Source organism: Drosophila bipectinata, chromosome 2R (genome assembly GCF_030179905.1).
Source record: "Drosophila bipectinata strain 14024-0381.07 chromosome 2R, DbipHiC1v2, whole genome shotgun sequence".
NCBI classification, from domain to species: Eukaryota; Metazoa; Arthropoda; class Insecta; order Diptera; family Drosophilidae; genus Drosophila; species Drosophila bipectinata.
Genome location: NC_091737.1, coordinates 14,761,017 through 14,779,785, shown reverse-complemented (window position 1 = coordinate 14,779,785; position 18,769 = coordinate 14,761,017). Strand labels below are relative to the sequence as shown.

The following is an 18,769-nucleotide window of genomic DNA, read 5'->3' as shown; positions in this document are numbered from 1 at the left end:
ACGATTTGTGGATCGATTCTCCATAAATCTGCATCAAAATCTGGGAACAAAATATTTTTAAGATTTTTTGTCAAATTTTCTGGGCTGTCCCTTCAAAATGTGCAGAATGCATGGGGAGCCCCATATGACCCACTGCGAAGGCCATATCTTAGGAAATATTCATCCGATTCTTGAACGGAATACCTTAAACGATTTGTGGATCGATTCTTCATAAATCTGCATCAAAATCTGGGAACAAAATATTTTTAAGATTTTTTGTCAAATTTTCTGGGCTGTCCCCTTCAAAATGTGCAAAATGCATGGGGAGCCCCATATGACCCACTGCGAAGGCCATATCTTAGGAAATATTCATCCGATTCTTGAACGGAATACCTTAAACGATTTGTGAATCGATTCTTCATAAATCTGCATCAAAATCTGGGAACAAAATATTTTTAAGATTTTTTGTCAAATTTTCTGGGCTGTCCCCTTCAAAATGTGCAAAATGCATGGGGAGCCCCATATGACCCACTGCGAAGGCCATATCTTAGGAAATATTCATCCGATTCTTGAACGGAATACCTTAAACGATTTGTGGATCGATTCTCCATAAATCTGCAGCAAAATCTGGGAACAAAATTTTTTTAAGATTTTTTGTTAAATTTTCTGGGCCCTTCAAAATATTCTTCAATGTACCCTGAAAAAATTTTGCCAACTGGGCCTTTTTCCTTAAATCCGCCACTGAATACCTTATATGAATAAGATGATTATTGGAATTAAACAATCCTCCCCATTCTTTCTACAACATTTTAAGAGAATCTTAAAAAGATTTTAAGGGGAAATCGTGTTTCAATAATGCTCAAGGATCGAATGGAAATTGGGCAAGATATGGGCTTAAAAATAGTCAGAGAAAAATTTAAAAATCCGGATCGAAAATTTTAATTTAAGATTTTAATGCAGATTTAAGATAATGCAGTTGTTTCGCGCAAAGATTGAATAGAAATTGGCAAAGATATGGATTTATGTTAGTTTGGGAGGGAAATCAACATCCTGGATTTCCATCAGAAGGGGTTCCATCAGAAAAATTTAAATAAAAAAGCGGGTCGAAATTTTTGACCAATTGAAGGGGAATGGAAAAGGTGTTTCGATATGGGCTTGGTTTGGGGCTGAAATAGAAATCATGGGTATTCATAAATCACAAAAACAACTAAACTTCTCCAAAAATGTCAGTTTTAATTATAAAAAATTAATATCTATCAAGATAACAAGTCAGGAAAGACCAACATGGCTGAGGGCCGACAGGGATGGACTCTCATGCTGATGTGCATCTGCATTTGCGTCACCCTGGGCAGCGTCATTCCCGTTGGCTACGCATTTGGAGTCATCAATGCCCCAGCGGCGGTGGGTGGTTGGATCATAGGATTAAATAGTATATCTTCCTGTATTGATTTAACGGTTTCCTAGTTTATAAGAAAATGGGTGGAAGGTTCCTTCCAAAGACGATACTCCTCTTCTCCGGGCGAATCTCAGCTCACGGCTGTTATGGCCACCGTGGTGTCCATGTTCGTGATAGGGGGCACATTGGGCACCCCCTTCGCTCCAATGTTCAATTCGTGGCTGGGTCGCCGTAACTGCCTGGTGCTCAGTGGCGTTATCATGGTGGTGGCCGCTCTTTTGCAGATGGGCTGCAAGCTACTTGACTCCATTGAGATGCTGATGGTGGGCCGGCTGCTAGGTGGTATAGCTGCCGCCCTGGTCTACGCCACGCAACCGATGTACCTCGTGGAACTGGCACCCGCGGAGCTAAGCGGCAGTGTGGGCGTATTCACCTGCATCGGCATCACTGGCGGCATTGTGGTGGGCCAGATCTTTAGCTTTGACTTTGCTTTGGGCACCGACAGTCTCTGGCCTTATGCTCTGGCCGGATCGGGTATCTTTGTCGTCCTTGGACTTGTGACTATTGTGTTCTTCCCGGAAAGTCCCCGGTTCCTGATCGCCAAGGGCAGGAAGGAGCAGGCCAAGAGCGCTCTGATGCGGCTGCGTGGCGATGAGGCTCGGGTCAATATGGAGCTGGCCCAGATTGAGGCTGCCGCCAATTCCGAGGGTCCTCTTACCATGAAGCAGGTGATCTGCGAAAAGAAGTACTTGCTGCCACTATTCATAGTGGGTTCTTTTCATTTCGTCCAGCAAATGAGTGGAATCAACGCGGTGAGTGTAAGAGATCCTCGGCATCGGCCTCAAACTAATCCTTTCCCTCTCATCCAGATCTGGTTCTATTCCGTGGGCATATTTACTGATGCCGGGTTCACTCTCCAAGTGGCCCTTTGGTTAAACTTTATCGAGGGTTTCCTCAATTTTGTAGTCGCCCTAATGGGTCCCTTTCTAATGGCCAGATTCAACCGAAGAATAATGATGATGTTGTCTTGTTTGGGATCATACATCTTCCTTACACTGCTCGTTGTGGGTCTGATATTTATGGTGAGTTGGGCGACTTCCTCGGGCTCTAACTAATATTCCCATATCCCAGAAATCCTTCAAGGAAGCATCCTATGGCTGCATTGCTTTTTTGTCCTTGTATATCATTGCCTTCAACCTGGCTCTGGGACCTTTGCCGTATTTCATTGGTGCAGGTTAGTTCACTTATTTAATACTCTATCCAGATTTAAGATTTAAAGACCCTCCACCTCTAGAGATCTTCGAGTCGGCTCCACGTCCTGCCGGGATGGCGTTCGGCAGCTTCTTCAATTGGCTGGCTAATGTCATCCTGAGCATGGGCTTCCCCAGTGTCAACGAAGCAATCGGACCATATGCCTTCTTGTTTTGTGCTTTTATCTGCATCTGTGGTTTCTTCATAACCCTCTGCTACTTGCCAGAGACAAGGAATCGACAGCCGCAGGAAGTGGCTCCCTTGATGGAGAACGGCTTCAAATCCAAAGTAAAGTCTTCCCCATAGTGGCCTTTTTAGAGGGGAGTTTTTTACGTGCCATTCTTGGTCAGTCAGGCATTCTGAAATCCTAATAAAACTAAAATTATTCACAGAGTATAGATGCGCCGGTGTGGAGATGCTCCTGGGCTCTTGGGAGAGCGGCATTCCCGCGATTATGGCTCTCGCAGCCTCCCATGTATTCCGAGTCCAACAATGGAGGCGGCGACGTCACAGGTAGAGCGTCAAGATTAGCGCAGTGCTTTGTGTACGCCGTCTATAAATACGGGCCGCCAGTGGGCAGCAGAACGTCGAGCAGCGCACACGTCGAGGCGAACGAGGATGCGGCACTTGCTCTGGGATCGGAATAGGAATCGGTAACGGTAGCGGGGCATAGTGTCGGGAGTGGAGTGATGCGAATCGTGGAACCGCGGCCAGAGGTGAACAAGTGAGATGAAGTGAAGTGTGGTGTTGTGCGGTTAAAAATAAACAAGGCACACAAGCCAAAAAGGCAAATAAAGGCAAGAAGTTCTTCGGTGCCTTTAGCCGGAATCCGAAATATTCGAAAAACTCGGACAAAAATCTAAAAAACTCTTTCGAGACGCGACGGAGGAGTTAGGGCGTGTGTCGTGGCGTGCGTTGAATAATACTGATAAAAACAATATACAGAGCGCGCAGCGCAAACATAAATAATATTCCACATGCATAGTTCGGAAATACATCAGCTGCTAAAATAAACGGAGCAACCGAAGCACCAAAAACAACACCAACAAAAACTATCCAGTCAGCCAGCCAGCCAGCCGATCCAATCCGATCTGATACGATTTGGAATAAAACATACCCCTTCTACCCTGGGCTACAGTCTCCCGTCTCCGTTCATGACGTCACGGGTGAGCATCTGGCAAGGAGCATCAGTATCAGCCACACAATAACAAATCTCTTGGGGGCAACTAATATACGAAATAAAGGTTTGTTTTTCTTTCAAAAGAACCATATAGGAATAGAATATTTTGTTGAAAAACTCTTCAAAGAAATATATTCCTAAAATATGCGTTTGGAAAATGAAATACTTTCAGTATCCAATTCCTAAAATCATTGAAAAATATGAATATTAAAAAAATTAACTAATATAAGTAATAGTTTTTAGTTTTTTGTAGTTTTTAGTAATAGTTTTTTTTTTCTTTCAAAAAGGATCATAGTTGTTGGAAGTTTTTCAAAACTATTGAAAGTGTGTGGTTTAACTCCAACATATTTTTAAAAAAGGAAATAAAATAAAATTATCCAAAAGTATGGGTACAAATTAGTTATGTTATTCATTTAAAAAAGTATAAAAAAATCGGGAAAAGTTTAGAAATCTAAAAAAGAAATTCAAATATCACTCATACGCCACATAGGCCAGCAATTTTTTGCTTAAAGAGTATGTAGAAACTTTTATAGAACTCTAAGAACCAAAACAATATAGAATCTATAAACAAACTTCAATAAACTATAGCCTATATAGATACATATATAGTTTTCATTGACAAATTGTATATTTTTAACCCGAACCTGTACAGGTGTGGAAACAGCAACTCGATACGCAACCAATTCACTCGTCTGCGGTCAATGCACGAAAATTAGTTTTTGGCTCACACACGTTCCCGAGTAGTGTGTCCGTCCGTATGACTATACATCCGTACTGCTCCGCCCGACCTCCGGTCCTCCCTCTCCGTACGGATCTGTCATTTCAGCTGGGCCGCTGACCACGGACTCTGGCCATCAATTGTGTGTTGATGTCGTCGCCGTAATTTCTTATTTTCCATGCCACGTTGCCGCGTCCTCCTGCCCCGGCAGCTAGTTTGGCCCCGAATTGTCACCGAATTTTCACTGTAATTAAATTTTAAAGTCTCCTCTCGTGTAGCCGCTGACACTTAACATTCTGTGGCTGTCAGTCATATTTAAGCAATGCCTGCTCTCTCCTCCATGCCAAGCCTCTTGGCGTGGCAAATTAAATGTTGAAAATTAATTGTGCATGTGTGCTGGCCGAAGGACCTGCCCGAAAGCCAGGTGCCTCCTTGCGATGACGAATGATTGACAAATGCCACTTCAGATCGGGCAACTATATATGTGTATATATATTTAAAAAGGGGTCTATCCACCTGAAACCGATGTAAACATAGACGGCAAGCACATTTCAAAAGAATCATCTCACGGATAAACAATCTTTCCCCTCAGGTATGACGCAATTTAGTTGCTAACTAAAAAGCATTCTCAATTGGCCAAGTTAAAAAATATAAAAGCCAAAAGAGCCACTTCTGTGAATTTTTTGGGGATTGCTCGACCTGTGAGAATTCCGATTATATTGTGAAATATATGGAATTATTGGCAAATTTTCGCTAGTCTTGTATACCCTGGCCAAAGCCAAATGGGAATAATATACATTAGTAATTCCTGTGCCTGTTGCTTTGATCTTTTCGGTAATCTTCGGATTTGGGTTAACATAAATGCTTTTGGAAATTTTCAGAGCAATTATAATTAAAATTTTTATGCTTTGAGAAACAGACATTTCGGTCGAAATGATGAGTGTGTACGGACGAAAAGAAAAATTGCTTTATGGCCAATTCCTGCCAAAAATATCTCGACAAACTCACCATAATTGCATTTTAATTGCCGGCCGCCAAGTGCAGCCAAAAAAAAGCTCGTTATTCTGCCCAAACACTCAATGATTGCTTAATTGCACCCTAGAACTGGCCAGGAGGGGGTCATGTTTTTAATATCATCCCCTCCGAATCACCCTGCAACAACTAACCATCCACTAATGTGTTTTCCTTCCGCGGCCTGTGTGTATTTTCATTGGAAACACATTTTTGGCCAAGCTGGCGGGCATCGTCATCGCCATCTCCATCGGCAGCAGTTTTTAGTTTGGTGTTTGTTTTGTGTTTGGATTTTTTAATTAGGTATGTACACAATATGTTTCGGCTTGTAAATAAGGCAGACATCAATTGCAAATTGATTTTAATTTATGCCCCCCTCGACCATCACTCTCACCAGCCGAGTGCCTCCAACTTTTGTGCTGATCAATAAAAATATACAAATTCTAGAAATGCGTAAGGTGGTGGTGTTGTTGCGATATGTTCCAAGGCTATGTACCAGAGATATCTTGGCCAGTGCCGCCACAAATCAACCAAATGACTGCCGGACCCGTCCAGAACAGAAGTTTATAAAAATAATCCCCAATGAACTCGTATTTCACACCCACTAAATAAAACCCTAAAAAAAGATTGAAAACCAAACAAATACAGACAGCCAGTGGCAAAGGCTGTGGCAGGGGCGTGGACCGAGGGGGATCCCGCATTTGGCAACCGCAGACAGCGCATCGCATCGTTAGGAACTCTCCAATTTGACGCCACGGCTACGCCATCAATTCTCGAATCTAGACGAGTGTCATCCGCCGGCCACGCGAGAAAATTGAAATACCACACACAAGCGGCGCATCCATGGGGAGAGATCGGTCGAGATGAGATGCGGATGATGTGACTGTTCCATAGGCCAGCTGCCAAGATTGTAGTCTAATAATTCATGTTCATGTTGGTCATTTATTTGAAAGCATATAGAACACACGGCATTAAAAATAAAATCCCATTCATGCTGCCTGCCGAATGTATTCGAATTCTCTCTAAAAACTATCCGAAAACTGTCAAGCCGAATGAGTTACATGCAGTTCTTAATTTTAAAGCATCCAAGTGCGAAATCGGATTCAATCTGGCTGAAAAATAAATATAATCAATTATCTTAATGGGCTAGAAATGACATAAAATATTTACATTTGTGTGAAAATTGGTTTTTCGAATATTTATTCATTTGCGGTTTCTGATTCTGCCCACAAATTTGTCAAATGAATAAATAGTTTAAATAAATTAGTTTGTTTTTTAAATTTGATTAGATTATTGTTTGGCGTATCTCTCTGAATTTAGAATATCTATTGCAGCAACATTGTAGCCATAGTAAAGAATCGTATATTCCGCGATAATCCCAAACCATGAAAATAAACCACCCACACACATCACCGCAAAAGCACATCCATTTCCCGGCAAGATTTATGCCGCCAAACACTTTGATAAAGTAGAGATGGTTTTGTTTATTTGGGAATGATTCCACACTATTGGGGAAGCAACTAATCACGTATATTTTTAGCCAGAAAGGTAGCTGCAAGTCCTTCGAGTCGTCCATCTATGCGAGTGTTCAAAATTAGAGGACCCGAGCATGTCCAGGCGAACGCCAGTGGAACGCCAACCGAACCCGAAACGGAAGAAAGCTTCTAAGTCATGTCCTCGCGACGAAGCTCCTTCCGCCGGAAGGAGAAGCCGGCCTTCGACCGATTCAAGGATCACTGCCGCCACTTCACGGCCTTTATGTTCAGCAATGTGGGCATTATCCTGCTAGTCACCTTCTACACCATCGGGGGAGCCTTCATTTTCCAGGCCATTGAGATCTTTGAATACGAGCGACTCAAGTTGGAGAAACCACATCGGTTTATAGCCCGAAATTTCAGTGGAGAAGCTCTCACACGCATCTGGGATCTGACGTCTGAGAATATTAGCTTTTTTGACCGCAGGGTGTACAGAAGACGGTTAGTATATAAACTCATTTATTTTATTCTAAAATGTTTAATAAATTCTCGATTTTAGGGTCAACGATGTACTGCTCGAGTATCAGAGAGCTATTGTAAAGAAACAACTGAAAGGACCCGACGTGGAGCAGTGGAGCTTCTCCGGCGCCTTTCTCTACTCCCTGACAGTGATCACCACCATCGGTTACGGCAACATTACACCCCAATCCGAGTGGGGCAAGCTGGTCACCATTCTGTACGCCATAATCGGCATGCCCTTGTTCTTGCTCTATCTGTCCAACATTGGTGATGTGCTGGCCAAGTCCTTCAAGTGGATATACTCCAAGGTGTGCCTGTGCCGCATATGTCCTGGTGTGGCCAAGCGTCGCATTATCCGGGAAAGGCGCAAGATGCGCCAGCTGGCCAGAGCAGTGAGTAGGAGCTACAATTGGCTGGGATCGCAAATAATTAAATTTTTATACAAATTACAGCTGCAGTTGCATGACATGGAGAACGCCCGTGGCAGCAGCAGCTACTCCAGCAGCAATAGCACCAGCACCTCCAACAGCAGCAGCAGCGGAGACTACAGCAGGAGTTCGAAGCACAGCTCCAGCCTGGTGGATGTTCCCTTTAGTGGCTCGGACTCCGATATCGAGCGGGAGATTCGTGGCAGCACTGACGAAATTACGGTTCCAGTAACAGTCTGCATATTCGTTATGGTTGGGTAAGATATAGCTTTCCAGATATGAAACCATAACTTATACAAGTATTTGCCTCCTTCAGTTACATCCTCTGGGGTGCCCTGCTGTTTGGAAGATGGGAGGATTGGAACTATCTCGATGGGAGCTACTTCTGTCTTATATCGCTGAGCAGCATTGGTTTCGGGGATCTGGTGCCAGGTGATCGTGTGGTGAGAAAGATGCCCTTCTATATTCTAAACTAATATGTAAAAATAATTAAAATTTTTTTCATTCAGATAACCGCCGATAGGGATAAGGTTGAAGTTAGTTTCATTCTCTGCGCCGTGTATTTGCTGCTTGGCATGGCCGTGATTGCCATGTGCTTTAACCTCATGCAGGTAAATATCTATCTAAATAAATAGTCCCCGCATACAAGTAACTTCCTGTTCCATTACAGGAGCAAGTCGTCCACAATATTCGAGCTGTCAAGCGCGGATTCAAGGCCTGTTTTCGATGCAGAAGCTCCTAGGAGCTGCCACCAACTACAAACATGTTTTGTCGTACAAAAGAAACTTATTACTATTCACTGTTGTAGGAGTCTAGCTTAAGGTAGAATTGTAAATATGTATAAATAGGCAGAATGTGTTCCTTTTTGTTAAAAGTATGATTGTAAACATAAACATTAAATTCGACTAGCAGAAATTGTATATAAAAGTGGCATTTCATTGATAGAGTTTTATATTTAATGGACTACAATAAGTAGTTCATTTGACGATTGTAAATATTACACTTTCAAGTACATTGCATGTGCCAGCATAATTAAATTCAGAGAATCACGCCTCTTAAAGAAATCCGCTGCAGGTACACCTTAAATTAGTTTGCCTATCATGGACGTCATACTCTTGGGAATCCGCTCTTTCCGATCCAATCGCTTTTGCTTGGCCATCAGCGACTTCACCTGACGGTCTAGTTCCAGCGGGGAGGTTACAGCCACCTCGGCGTAGTTGGGCAGCGTGGTGGCGCACTTGTCCATACATGCCAACTGAAACTGTTTGCGCAGATCCAAGGACATATGATTTAGTGATGGATTCGTCAATAAATCATATGCAGTCGCCTTGAGAGCCTCAAACTGTTTCCGCGTCTTCCCCGTCACCTGCTTGCGGATGATTTTCTTTTTTGAGATCGGCATAGAAAGCATCTTATTGGAATCGTGAGGGGCTATTGTTTTCTTGGCGTCCACTATAAGTTTACGCTTTGGCTTCAACTCAACTTTCATGGTGGGACTAGGTGCCTTAGTTAAAGATACCTTTTCCTTCTTTTTCATGTGTAGAGGGGACCAGACAGTGGGCTTGGTTTTCCCAGGTGATCCCCCTTTTTTGCGGGAGTAAGTGCGCAGCGTATGCTCCTTTTTGGGGCTGTTGCTGATAGACTCTTTTAGCTGGGCCGCGACAATATTGTAGCTGGGAGCAGCTGGCGGGGATAGCCTTGATTCGGGTAGGCTAGGGCTTTGGTATGTAGATGGCAACCCAGCCTCAGGGGACGGCAAGCTGGCGGTGGACACTTCCAAGTCCGGCGGCATATGCATCACTCCCAAATCCAGATCGACCTCGCCCAGCGAGGTAAGCTGTATGGGACGACATCGTACTAGCTCCGGCGTCGCATGAAGACTTTTTTCTCGGCTGGCTCGTGTGTTCAGACTTGTTACACTAGACGGCGTACTCCTTGCCAGCGGTGAGGCAATATTGGATGCCTGGGAGGAACGCAGGGGAGTGCCGGCCAATTGCCTGGTCCCGGCGCCCACTTCGCCACGAAGGACGAATTGATCAGATAGTAGGATGCTCTCCGGGCAACATCTGCGGTTCGGTATGATGTTTTGGAAGGTGATGCGCCCCTTGACAATCTGCGGCATGAAAAGTTCACTCTCGTAGCCAGGACATTCGACCATCACAACGGTCTTGCCGGACAGCAGCTTGATATCGAACTTCACCTCTGGTCTTGGTTCGGACGCCATGGTATGTGACGAATTTCTGAGATTTATTAAGATTTGGTACCGAAAATGCAGAAAAAACGTATTTGAAATATGTGAACAAATTGTGTGTTGAGGCTGTGAAAATCAATGTTACAAACTAGAGAGGAAGTTTTGAAAAAGTTTTGACATACCTTATACAAACCGTCAACTACTCCTTCGTATATAGTTCGGATGCATTTTCCTAATGGATTTATACTCCGCTATTTAAATAAGGCGTCTTATTTGTGCATAAACTTACCAACACTAAACAGTATTTCGAATAAAATCCTGAGGGAGAAAATTCAATTTTTCCATCACTAGAAAGAGAGCGTGAAGAGAAGGCGTGTAAGGTCCACCCTTTAAATTTTATTCATATCATCTAGGGCTTAAAAAAAATAGTTACACTAGACTTAAAAAAATATCAAATAACTCTTTAAAATATGCTTATCATGTAGGTAAAATTTGTATATTTTTTTTAAATTAGGTACTTCATATATTTGAAACCAATAAAACATGGTTTAGAACAGTGTGATTTTGGTATTGAAAAATAAAAAATGGAATCGATAATAGCCATTAAAAGGAAGATCAATAACAACTTAGTAGCTATTATTCCCCAGACTTTTATTAAATTAAGATATTTTTAAATCTACGCGGACTGCGGTATTTTTTAGTGAATTTTCACGCCCGCTGAGGAGGTTGGTTTAAATTCCAATTCAATCATCTGGTAACACTTAATTTTTACGACACACACAAAAGCTGTTTTGATTGATGTAATTTTGAAATAATTTAGATTGAAAAGGTGTAGTTTAATTTAATGCAGACGTAAAAGGAGGCCAACTGGGATTACACATTTCAACCGACAAGGTATGAACCCTAGCAAACCGTGGTGAAAGTTTTTTTCTAAGCCAAAGAAAGTGGACTGCAATACCAGCACACAAAAAAGACTGCTGTTTAAACTCTGAAAATTAATTAAATAAGTACACTGGCTAGCAGTCATCCAGTGCAGTATGGCTATTGTAATGGATTGGCCAATTTGCCACGCGACAGGCCAAGGTGGAAATGAATTCGATGATTCATGGCCCAAACCAAACGTAGAGGAAGAGAAATGGTGTCCAATCTGACGTACTACGTCTCGGACACCCCCTAACGCCTCTCCACATCCACCCCTTTCTAGTTTGCTTAGCTCATGCCCATTAAAACATGTTTGAAGCAACCATTATCTCATTTTTAAAATCCCCTTTCAATGGCGTTCGTAGATTTCGACTTATTTTTGCTTGTCTTATTTATTTTTGCAAATAAAGATAAAAGTAGTCACACTTTTTATTAGACAGGCAGCTATGTCGCCCAGCATAATTAATTCATTCTCTGTGGTTATCTTATGTCGCGGACTTTGCTTAGACTAACCGACTGACCCAGAAAGATGTATTTGTCTGGGCCCCAGACTCTGGGGCATGGAAAGTCACCCGAGATCTGTTGCCCCCGGGGAAATGCTTGCTCAGTTAGAACCTTATCAGCTTAGTGGTTTTGGTTTTCACACAAGCGCAGAACAGAAGCCTTATCAATTCAGAAAAACCACAATAACTCCAGAAAATGAGTTACGACTTTCTTTGTGTTTTTCAGTGATTCACCTGGCAACCATGTCGGATCCGAACAATTCCTACTGTCTGGTGGTGGGGAACCGGACTTCGTTCTTCACAAGCGCCTATAATGGCATACCGGAAACTCTAATTCTGAACACAATCTTTTGGGTGCTTCTTATTATGTTATTCACGACGCTGCGTCACCAGGCCGGAGACTTTGGACGCCTGGCACTTGTTAATAGCAACGGAAATAAGAAGCGCTGGACGGAGATCTTCTACTCGCGGGCAGCCAGTGTGGTGGAACCTCAACCGAGCACGAGTCAAGTTTCGCCTCGGCCCAGCACCGCCTCACAGCCCTCCGCCGACTCGACACCTCTCTCGCCAGTCCAGCCTCCCGAGGAAAGTATCTTCGGGTGGATCAAGATCACGCTTAAGCTGCGCAAGGAGACGATACTGCTGCACACAGGCCCTGATGCAGTCCACTACCTTTCCTTCCAGCAGCATCTGATGGCTGTTATGGCTCTTGTTACCCTCATTTCGCTGGCAATCATCTTACCGGTGAACTTTTTAAACGGACCCACTTCAACGGCGTTTGATGTCAACTCATTTGGCCGGACCACAATGGCGAACCTCGCGGTCGACTCCCCATGGCTGTGGGTGCATACGATAATAACCATTTTATACGTGCCGCTCGTGGTACTTATTATGCGACGGTCTTCTGGTCGGAATGCTTTCAAAAAGGCCGCCACCCGCACTATCATGATATCAAATATTTCGTCTAGCGATCGCAACAAGACGGTGGTGCGGAACTATATGCAAGAGCTTTTCCCCGATGTGACCATCGAGAACGTTACCATAGCCTATAACATTTCCCGATTGCACGTTAGAAACGCTGAGTTTGAGAGGGTTCACGAAGCTCGACTCTACTGCGAACATCACAGGGACAAGGACACATTGATGGTAAGTACCAAGAATACCATTTTAAATCCTTCATTAATGTCAAATCTACTTCCAGGCCAAACCCGAAATGTGTTCCTGTAAAAAGGAAAACGCGTATGAGTACTATCAGCGAGAGGAGCGCAAGCTATCCGGCGATGTGGCTCGCCTCCGCGCTTCAACCATGAACGAGCCACTAGACATTGCCTTTTTGACCGTTTCCACTGTCCAGGAGGCGCAGAACATCGTGACACACTTCACACCGGGCACCTACCGGCAATGGCACATGATGTTTGCTCCCTCGCCCGACGACATCTTCTGGGAAAATCTGAATGTCAATAAGAGCCACTGGTACCTGAAGTTTTTCTGCGTAAACGTGGTACTATTCCTGTTTCTGTTTTTCCTCACCACTCCGGCCATTGTGGTAAACCTACTAAACAACAAGCCCTGGCTAAAGGATACGGAGGGAAAAATCTCCCCCTTGATTTCTGAATTTTTGCCCACCCTAATGCTGTGGACGTTGTCAGCTCTGATGCCCGTGATAGTGGCCGTTTCGGACAAGTGGATGGGTCACTACACAAGATCGAAACAAAACTATTCGATCATGACCAAGTGCTTTGGATATCTGCTGTTGATGATCCTTATTCTTCCATCCTTGGGATTGACCTCAGCGCAAGCTTTACTGGAATGGGGATTCAAGAATGAGACTGGACGATGGCAATGCATCTTCCTACCGGAACGCGGCTCTTTCTACGTAAACTACATAATCACTGCTGCCTTCATTGGTACCGCTCTGGAGCTCCTGCGGTTCCCAGAACTGATTGTCTACATATGGCAGCTACTAAAAGCCAACTCGAAGGCGGAGACGCCCTATATCCGAAAATCAATCCTGATCGAGTTTCCTTTCGGCACGCACTACGCCTGGACTACCCTCGTTTTTACAATCTCTATTGTGTACAGCGTGTTCTGCCCGATGATTATGCCCTTCGCCATGATCTACATCTGCCTCAAGCACTTTGTGGATCGTCACAACCTGTACTTCGCCTATGGACCCTCGAATATGATTTCTCGAAAAGGAGGCAAGATCCACTCGACAGCTGTCACAATGACCAAGTTCTCCGTTGTGATTCTAGTAATTGTCATGAGCGTGTTTGCATATTTCCGCGGCGAATCTGGAGTGCCCCGTTTCATTCTGCTGATCATCACCCTGGCCATTACCCTGACGCTTTTCACTTTTATGTCGCCCATAAAGCGGTGTGCTGCCACTCGACGACCCAGCATAGTGGAGATTGCTGGCCCGGCGCCAATCTATGTGCCCGACGTTCTTCGGGATCATGCGGTGCGGAACAGCAGCACTGTGAGGCCTTCGGTAGCTGGGTTTGGTGGCTACGGATCAGACAGCGTGTCTGACTACGATAGCTCGCAGTACAGCGTGAACAGCGTGGAGGCGTAGATGGTATTACCGGTCTCTGACGGTCTGAGACATCGATTAACATTTTGAAAATGTATTTTTAAGAGCCAATGAGAACTTTGCAAGTTAATGGCTTTGATTTGCATATGAGAGAGACGAACGGGGATACCGGAGGAAGAAATTGTGATACCTAAACCAGCCTCATTGTCGTTTTTGATATTAAATTGCACGGAATCGCGACCGAAATATTTATTACCAAATTGTAAATAGAACTAATTTTATCTGTAACAACTGTATATAAACTATTCATTTGCTGAATGCTATTCTTTCTGGGCATCTATGCTTGTATAATTTTATAATTAAGGCAATGAAACAGTGTGCATTATTATATTTTCACGTAATTTTTTTTTTATTTATGGTAAATAAAAAAACTATTTAGTTTATGCGTATCCGTTTTACATACAGAGTTACGAGTACGATTTATAATTATTTAAATATTTCCATTAAAAAATTAGCCTGCAAGTGTCTCTTCTATTGTTAATTGAACGCGAATTATTATCAATTACAAATAAACGAGATACGATTAGTCCAATCGGTTCATTGAACTTTTGGTTCTTTATATACGACGTTTTTGCTCAAGGACCTCCATATTGCTGCCGATTTTCTATTTCCAATGATAATGACATCGTCGATGTGGCATGGCTTGTAAATAAAACGCTTAATTTATTGGTTGATAAGGTAACTTACAAAAAAGAATTGTAGCATCTAGACTACCATTAGCTGGGGCGTGTACAACGGATCTAGTTATAAAAGTTATAGTAACGCAACTAGCGCCGACTAACTCGCAGACCAATACCAACCGGCCAAGAAATACTTCCAAACATTTCATTGGACTCTTAGTAAGTATGCATATGGTAATTGAAAAGAAAATTACAATCGGTGTTCACAGAGTCTGGGGCAGCTTATGCCACATAGTTGTATTGATTTTGATTATCCTTATCCCGCTCCATGTAGTCGCGATCGATGAGCGACTCGATGCGTTTCTTTAAGTCAGCAGGCTACAAGTAGAGAATGTATTTTTAATCCAAAATCCAAGTATTTTAAATGAAAAAGTTACTCACCTTAACAGGGAAGGTCAGCTGGTTGAACAATTCGGTGATGAGTAGGTTGTGGCTCAGCGTTTTGCGCATTTTCATAATGCGCACAATGGCAGCATCAATTTGATACTGGCGATCTTGGAAAACACGCTCCTCCGTTGCCTTTTGTTCCTCGTTCTGCGCAGTAAAAATAAATCATTGGAATAGAAGTCACCCGATTACACTATCATCTACTTACCGTTTCCTTCATCTGAATTTGGTTGATCTTGATTCTGAACAACTTGTTGGTGAACTCGTTGTTGAAATCAAATTGATCACCATCCTCAATATCCCGACCTTTCGGTGTTTTCGTTATAACGCGGGCACGACCGCACGCCAGCGACTGCAATGTCCGACGGAGCTCTCCATCCTCGATGCTGGTGGCGGCCAATATCTCTTCGTAGCTTAAAGCTTTCTTGTCGTTGAACAGAAGAAGGACCAGAGCTTGAAACAGCGACACCAGTAACTCTTTTGAACCCTATTGTAAATAAATATTTAAAATTCGAAATAATCCATCAAGTTATATATTTCGTTATAATTACCGCATCAAACTGTGCCCGCAGCATGCAATTTCCCAACGTTGGCTGCCACTGCAGCTTGCGACCGCTGTGCTTTTCCAGATAGAACTTATTGAAGATCTGCTGGGGATTGATAAACTGTGGCGGCATAGTGACTTCTGTGGGCGCATACGTTGGCCAATAGCCCATGGTCAGAATGCTGACGGACAAGTCTAGGTTGTGGACGTCGCGATTATTGCTCAGCGCATGTCCACGGAACGCTATATTGATGTCTCGACTCAGCTCCATGTCCTTGAACATGCCCTCCAACTTCGAGGTGAACCCTCCACCACACTCCTGCTTCAGTTTGGATAGCATACTCTTTTCAGAGTCTACAGAAGCAGATTTTCCCACCAGCAAACGCTTGGCCAAATCCTGCGAAAAACAAAAAGCATTTCTTTAATGCGAAAAAAGGAAACCTTAAATTAATTCTCACCTTTTTGTAGAAGGCTTCGAACACATCCTTGCCGTGAATGAAGCGAAACAGAACCATGATCTTGTCCAAAGTCTTTTCCAGCTCCTCGTCGGTGGTGCCCTTGTTGCCGGATCGAAGTTTCATGTCAACATATTTGGCTAATGGAGAATGGATATTAGAGAGCGAACTTTGATCAGTTGGAAGCAAGATCGAGTACTTACCAATGAGTTCGGCCGGCTTGTTGGCGCGCTGATTGATAAAGAACTCGAAGGCCTCGCGCAACGAATTTGTGAACTTTTCATTGTGCTCAAAGCAATTACGGACGATGATGTCCATTTTGTCTTTGAAATCAAGCAGGTCTTGGACCATGCTCTTATCCTTCTCGGGATCGATGACAATGGTGCGTCCCTTTTTCTAAAGTGCATGCGAATAAATAATTATGTCAGTTAACTCCTAAAATATTGTTTAAATGTATTAATGATACCTTTATGTATCCGTTGAAGTTTCCACACAGCTCGGAAGTACCGTTCTTGACGCGGCTTAAAAGACCATACAACAGTGTAAGGTCGTTCAGTCTGTTATCCTCAAGCAGAGCATCTAACCCCTTCTGCAAAATGGTCGTTAGATGCTCTGCTAACAACTCTTTCTCCACATTGTATATCAGGGGGTGTCTGTCGAAAAAAAAAATAGTTTCTGTTTGGAAGAGCAATGCTACAAATCATATTCATTAAACCTACTTTGTGCTTGAGTCCAAATAGTGCAACAACCGTTCGTTCTCCTCGGCCAGCCGCTTGTTGACGTGCTGCAAGTACTCGGGCACTTCCAACTCTTGCATCTTTCGTTGACTTTCAGCCTTGTACAACTGATTGGTGGCGTCGAGAAACTTTTCTTCAAACGAGCTGGTATAGATCTGTAAGTCGCATAGCATGCGCACCAGGCTCTTTAGAAGTCCGCGGTCTACGGTCGAGCCCTGGCGCTCCTTCTCTATCAAGGTCAGCAGACCGTCGACAGTCCGCTTCTGGACGACATTGTTCTGAGCAAAGTGAATGCGGAAGAGGTCCAGCCCCATGTCCCAGATCGAGTGGATGGAGGAGTTCTGCAGCACATAGGTGCGATCCATGTAAAGAAAAATGCTACGAATCATGATCATTTGCTGGCAAAATGACAGCCACCAGTGGTTTATCTTTTCCAGCAATACCTGAAAAACGATAGTATTTAATATTAGGAATTAATATCATTCAATCCTATTTTTTCACTCACCAGCTTGTCCAAGCTGCCGCCGGTTAGTTCCTTGAGTTTAATATTGCGCTTCACATGCTGTTCTGTCAATTCCTTGAGCTTCGCATACAACTGCGCGTCCATCTTATGGCTACACATGTTCACCACGGCTTGGTAGAGTTCCTCCAGCGAATATTTGATGGGTTTTGACAGTTGAATGGCAATAACCGCTTCCTCGAGCTTCACATAAGTGTCCTCGGAGTAGTTATCGGGCAGTGTAGGCTTAGCTATGAATATTAAAAAAATTTATAAGTAACAATGAAGATTCGGAACAACTTCTCATTAGACCCAACTTACCCTTAAAGTTCTTAATCACTATTTTCTTAACATCGCCTGGCTTGCTGTTGTGAATGGCTCCCATGCGATTAAGGAGGTTTGAGGTAGTTGATGCTGTTCGAATCTCCCCATGGTGGCCGCCAAGCTTGGAGAAGTTTGGCAAGCGCTCGCCATTTGTAGATGCGGCCGAGTTCATGTTCTGGGCGGCGAAGGCGCTGCGTCCCTGGGTCGAGGCGGCGGCAGCGGCTGCGGTTTCCGCCTTTTTCAAGCAGGCGGTAATGTTCTCAGTGTTTTCGTTCGGCTCTGTTGTGTCCATGGGCTTATACTTCTTTGCAGCACTCATAGCTCGGGCCAAGGCAGCCTGTAGCCGTTACTGCTTCCTGCTCCTGCTGGTGCCGGTCTGTCCTTTTTCTGCCCGCAGATACACGAGGTTATTTCTTGCCGAAGTCAAATATATAAGCTAGCATCAAATTTATTACTTACCTTCGCAGGGACTTTTCAAAATCAGCAGAGGTGTTTTTTTTCGACTTTCGCACACGGCTGACACAAATTTTGCAGGGCTCAGCCAAAGTCAAAGGCACTGTTTGACTTCTATCGTTCGTGACGGAGGCGGAGAGGGCTTCTCCGAACAGTTGTGGATCCTGCTGCTACTGTGGGGCTACCCAAATAGAATCGGCTTGGCAATTATAAGTTCTATGCTTGCATTTTTTGGTTGCATGCGGAAAATATTGCCTTGTAGTAGGAATTAGTGGTGGAGAAGCATCGATATCACCATCGATGGTAGGTGGTTTACAAATTTCACAAACAACAATCGATCTTTACAATGTAACAAGAATTCGATAAATTCATGCGTTGAAAGCCAAATTTCACAAAATTGTAATATTTGAAGTAGAGAATTCTGAATTGAATGTACATACAAATTAACTTGTTTTTCTGTGAGCTGTTTTTGACATCTAAGTCTAAGTTTTCTTTGGCTGGGATCTTTCATCCAATACCTTAATA

General features: G+C 43.6%; 5 protein-coding genes across 6 annotated transcripts; 3 read left to right on the top strand and 2 right to left on the bottom strand.

Moving 5' to 3' along the window:
- Window positions 1–1,183: 1,183 nt before the first annotated feature.
- On the top strand, window positions 1,184–3,032 carry sut3 (sugar transporter 3). Of its 2 annotated transcripts, none has more exons than XM_017232269.3 (5): window positions 1,184–1,380; window positions 1,444–2,187; window positions 2,245–2,457; window positions 2,507–2,609; window positions 2,670–3,024. In XM_017232269.3, exons 1-5 carry the CDS (start codon window positions 1,264–1,266, stop codon window positions 2,930–2,932), a joined length of 1,440 nt encoding a protein of 479 aa, XP_017087758.2. In that variant the 5' UTR covers window positions 1,184–1,263; the 3' UTR covers window positions 2,933–3,024. The 2 variants fall into 2 exon arrangements, with proteins under 2 accessions (XP_017087758.2, XP_017087759.2); XM_017232270.3 differs by having other exon boundaries at window positions 1,215–1,387; window positions 2,670–3,032.
- Window positions 3,033–3,053: 21 nt separating this feature from the next.
- Window positions 3,054–8,863, top strand: sand (sandman). Its single transcript, XM_070278499.1, has 7 exons — window positions 3,054–3,870; window positions 7,076–7,511; window positions 7,570–7,921; window positions 7,982–8,214; window positions 8,274–8,400; window positions 8,467–8,568; window positions 8,628–8,863. The coding sequence occupies exons 2-7, from the start codon at window positions 7,207–7,209 to the stop codon at window positions 8,697–8,699; spliced, it is 1,191 nt and encodes a 396-aa protein (XP_070134600.1). The 5' UTR covers window positions 3,054–3,870; window positions 7,076–7,206; the 3' UTR covers window positions 8,700–8,863.
- Window positions 8,864–8,890: 27 nt separating this feature from the next.
- Window positions 8,891–10,408, bottom strand: uno (univalents only). Its single transcript, XM_017232276.3, has 2 exons — window positions 10,331–10,408; window positions 8,891–10,197 (listed from the first exon to the last, which is right to left on the bottom strand). The coding sequence occupies exon 2, from the start codon at window positions 10,179–10,181 to the stop codon at window positions 9,039–9,041; it is 1,143 nt and encodes a 380-aa protein (XP_017087765.2). The 5' UTR covers window positions 10,182–10,197; window positions 10,331–10,408; the 3' UTR covers window positions 8,891–9,038.
- Window positions 10,409–10,908: 500 nt separating this feature from the next.
- Window positions 10,909–14,548, top strand: Tmem63 (transmembrane protein 63). The gene is made up of 3 exons (XM_017232288.3): window positions 10,909–11,042; window positions 11,799–12,718; window positions 12,774–14,548. Exons 2-3 carry the CDS (start codon window positions 11,816–11,818, stop codon window positions 14,145–14,147), a joined length of 2,277 nt encoding a protein of 758 aa, XP_017087777.2. The 5' UTR covers window positions 10,909–11,042; window positions 11,799–11,815; the 3' UTR covers window positions 14,148–14,548.
- Window positions 14,549–14,804: 256 nt separating this feature from the next.
- Window positions 14,805–18,580, bottom strand: Cul4 (cullin 4). Its single transcript, XM_017232287.3, has 11 exons — window positions 18,251–18,580; window positions 17,789–18,178; window positions 17,474–17,718; window positions 16,951–17,411; window positions 16,698–16,884; window positions 16,435–16,627; window positions 16,235–16,371; window positions 15,784–16,173; window positions 15,441–15,719; window positions 15,227–15,379; window positions 14,805–15,163 (listed from the first exon to the last, which is right to left on the bottom strand). The coding sequence occupies exons 2-11, from the start codon at window positions 18,108–18,110 to the stop codon at window positions 15,068–15,070; spliced, it is 2,463 nt and encodes an 820-aa protein (XP_017087776.2). The 5' UTR covers window positions 18,111–18,178; window positions 18,251–18,580; the 3' UTR covers window positions 14,805–15,067.
- Window positions 18,581–18,769: the final 189 nt, after the last annotated feature.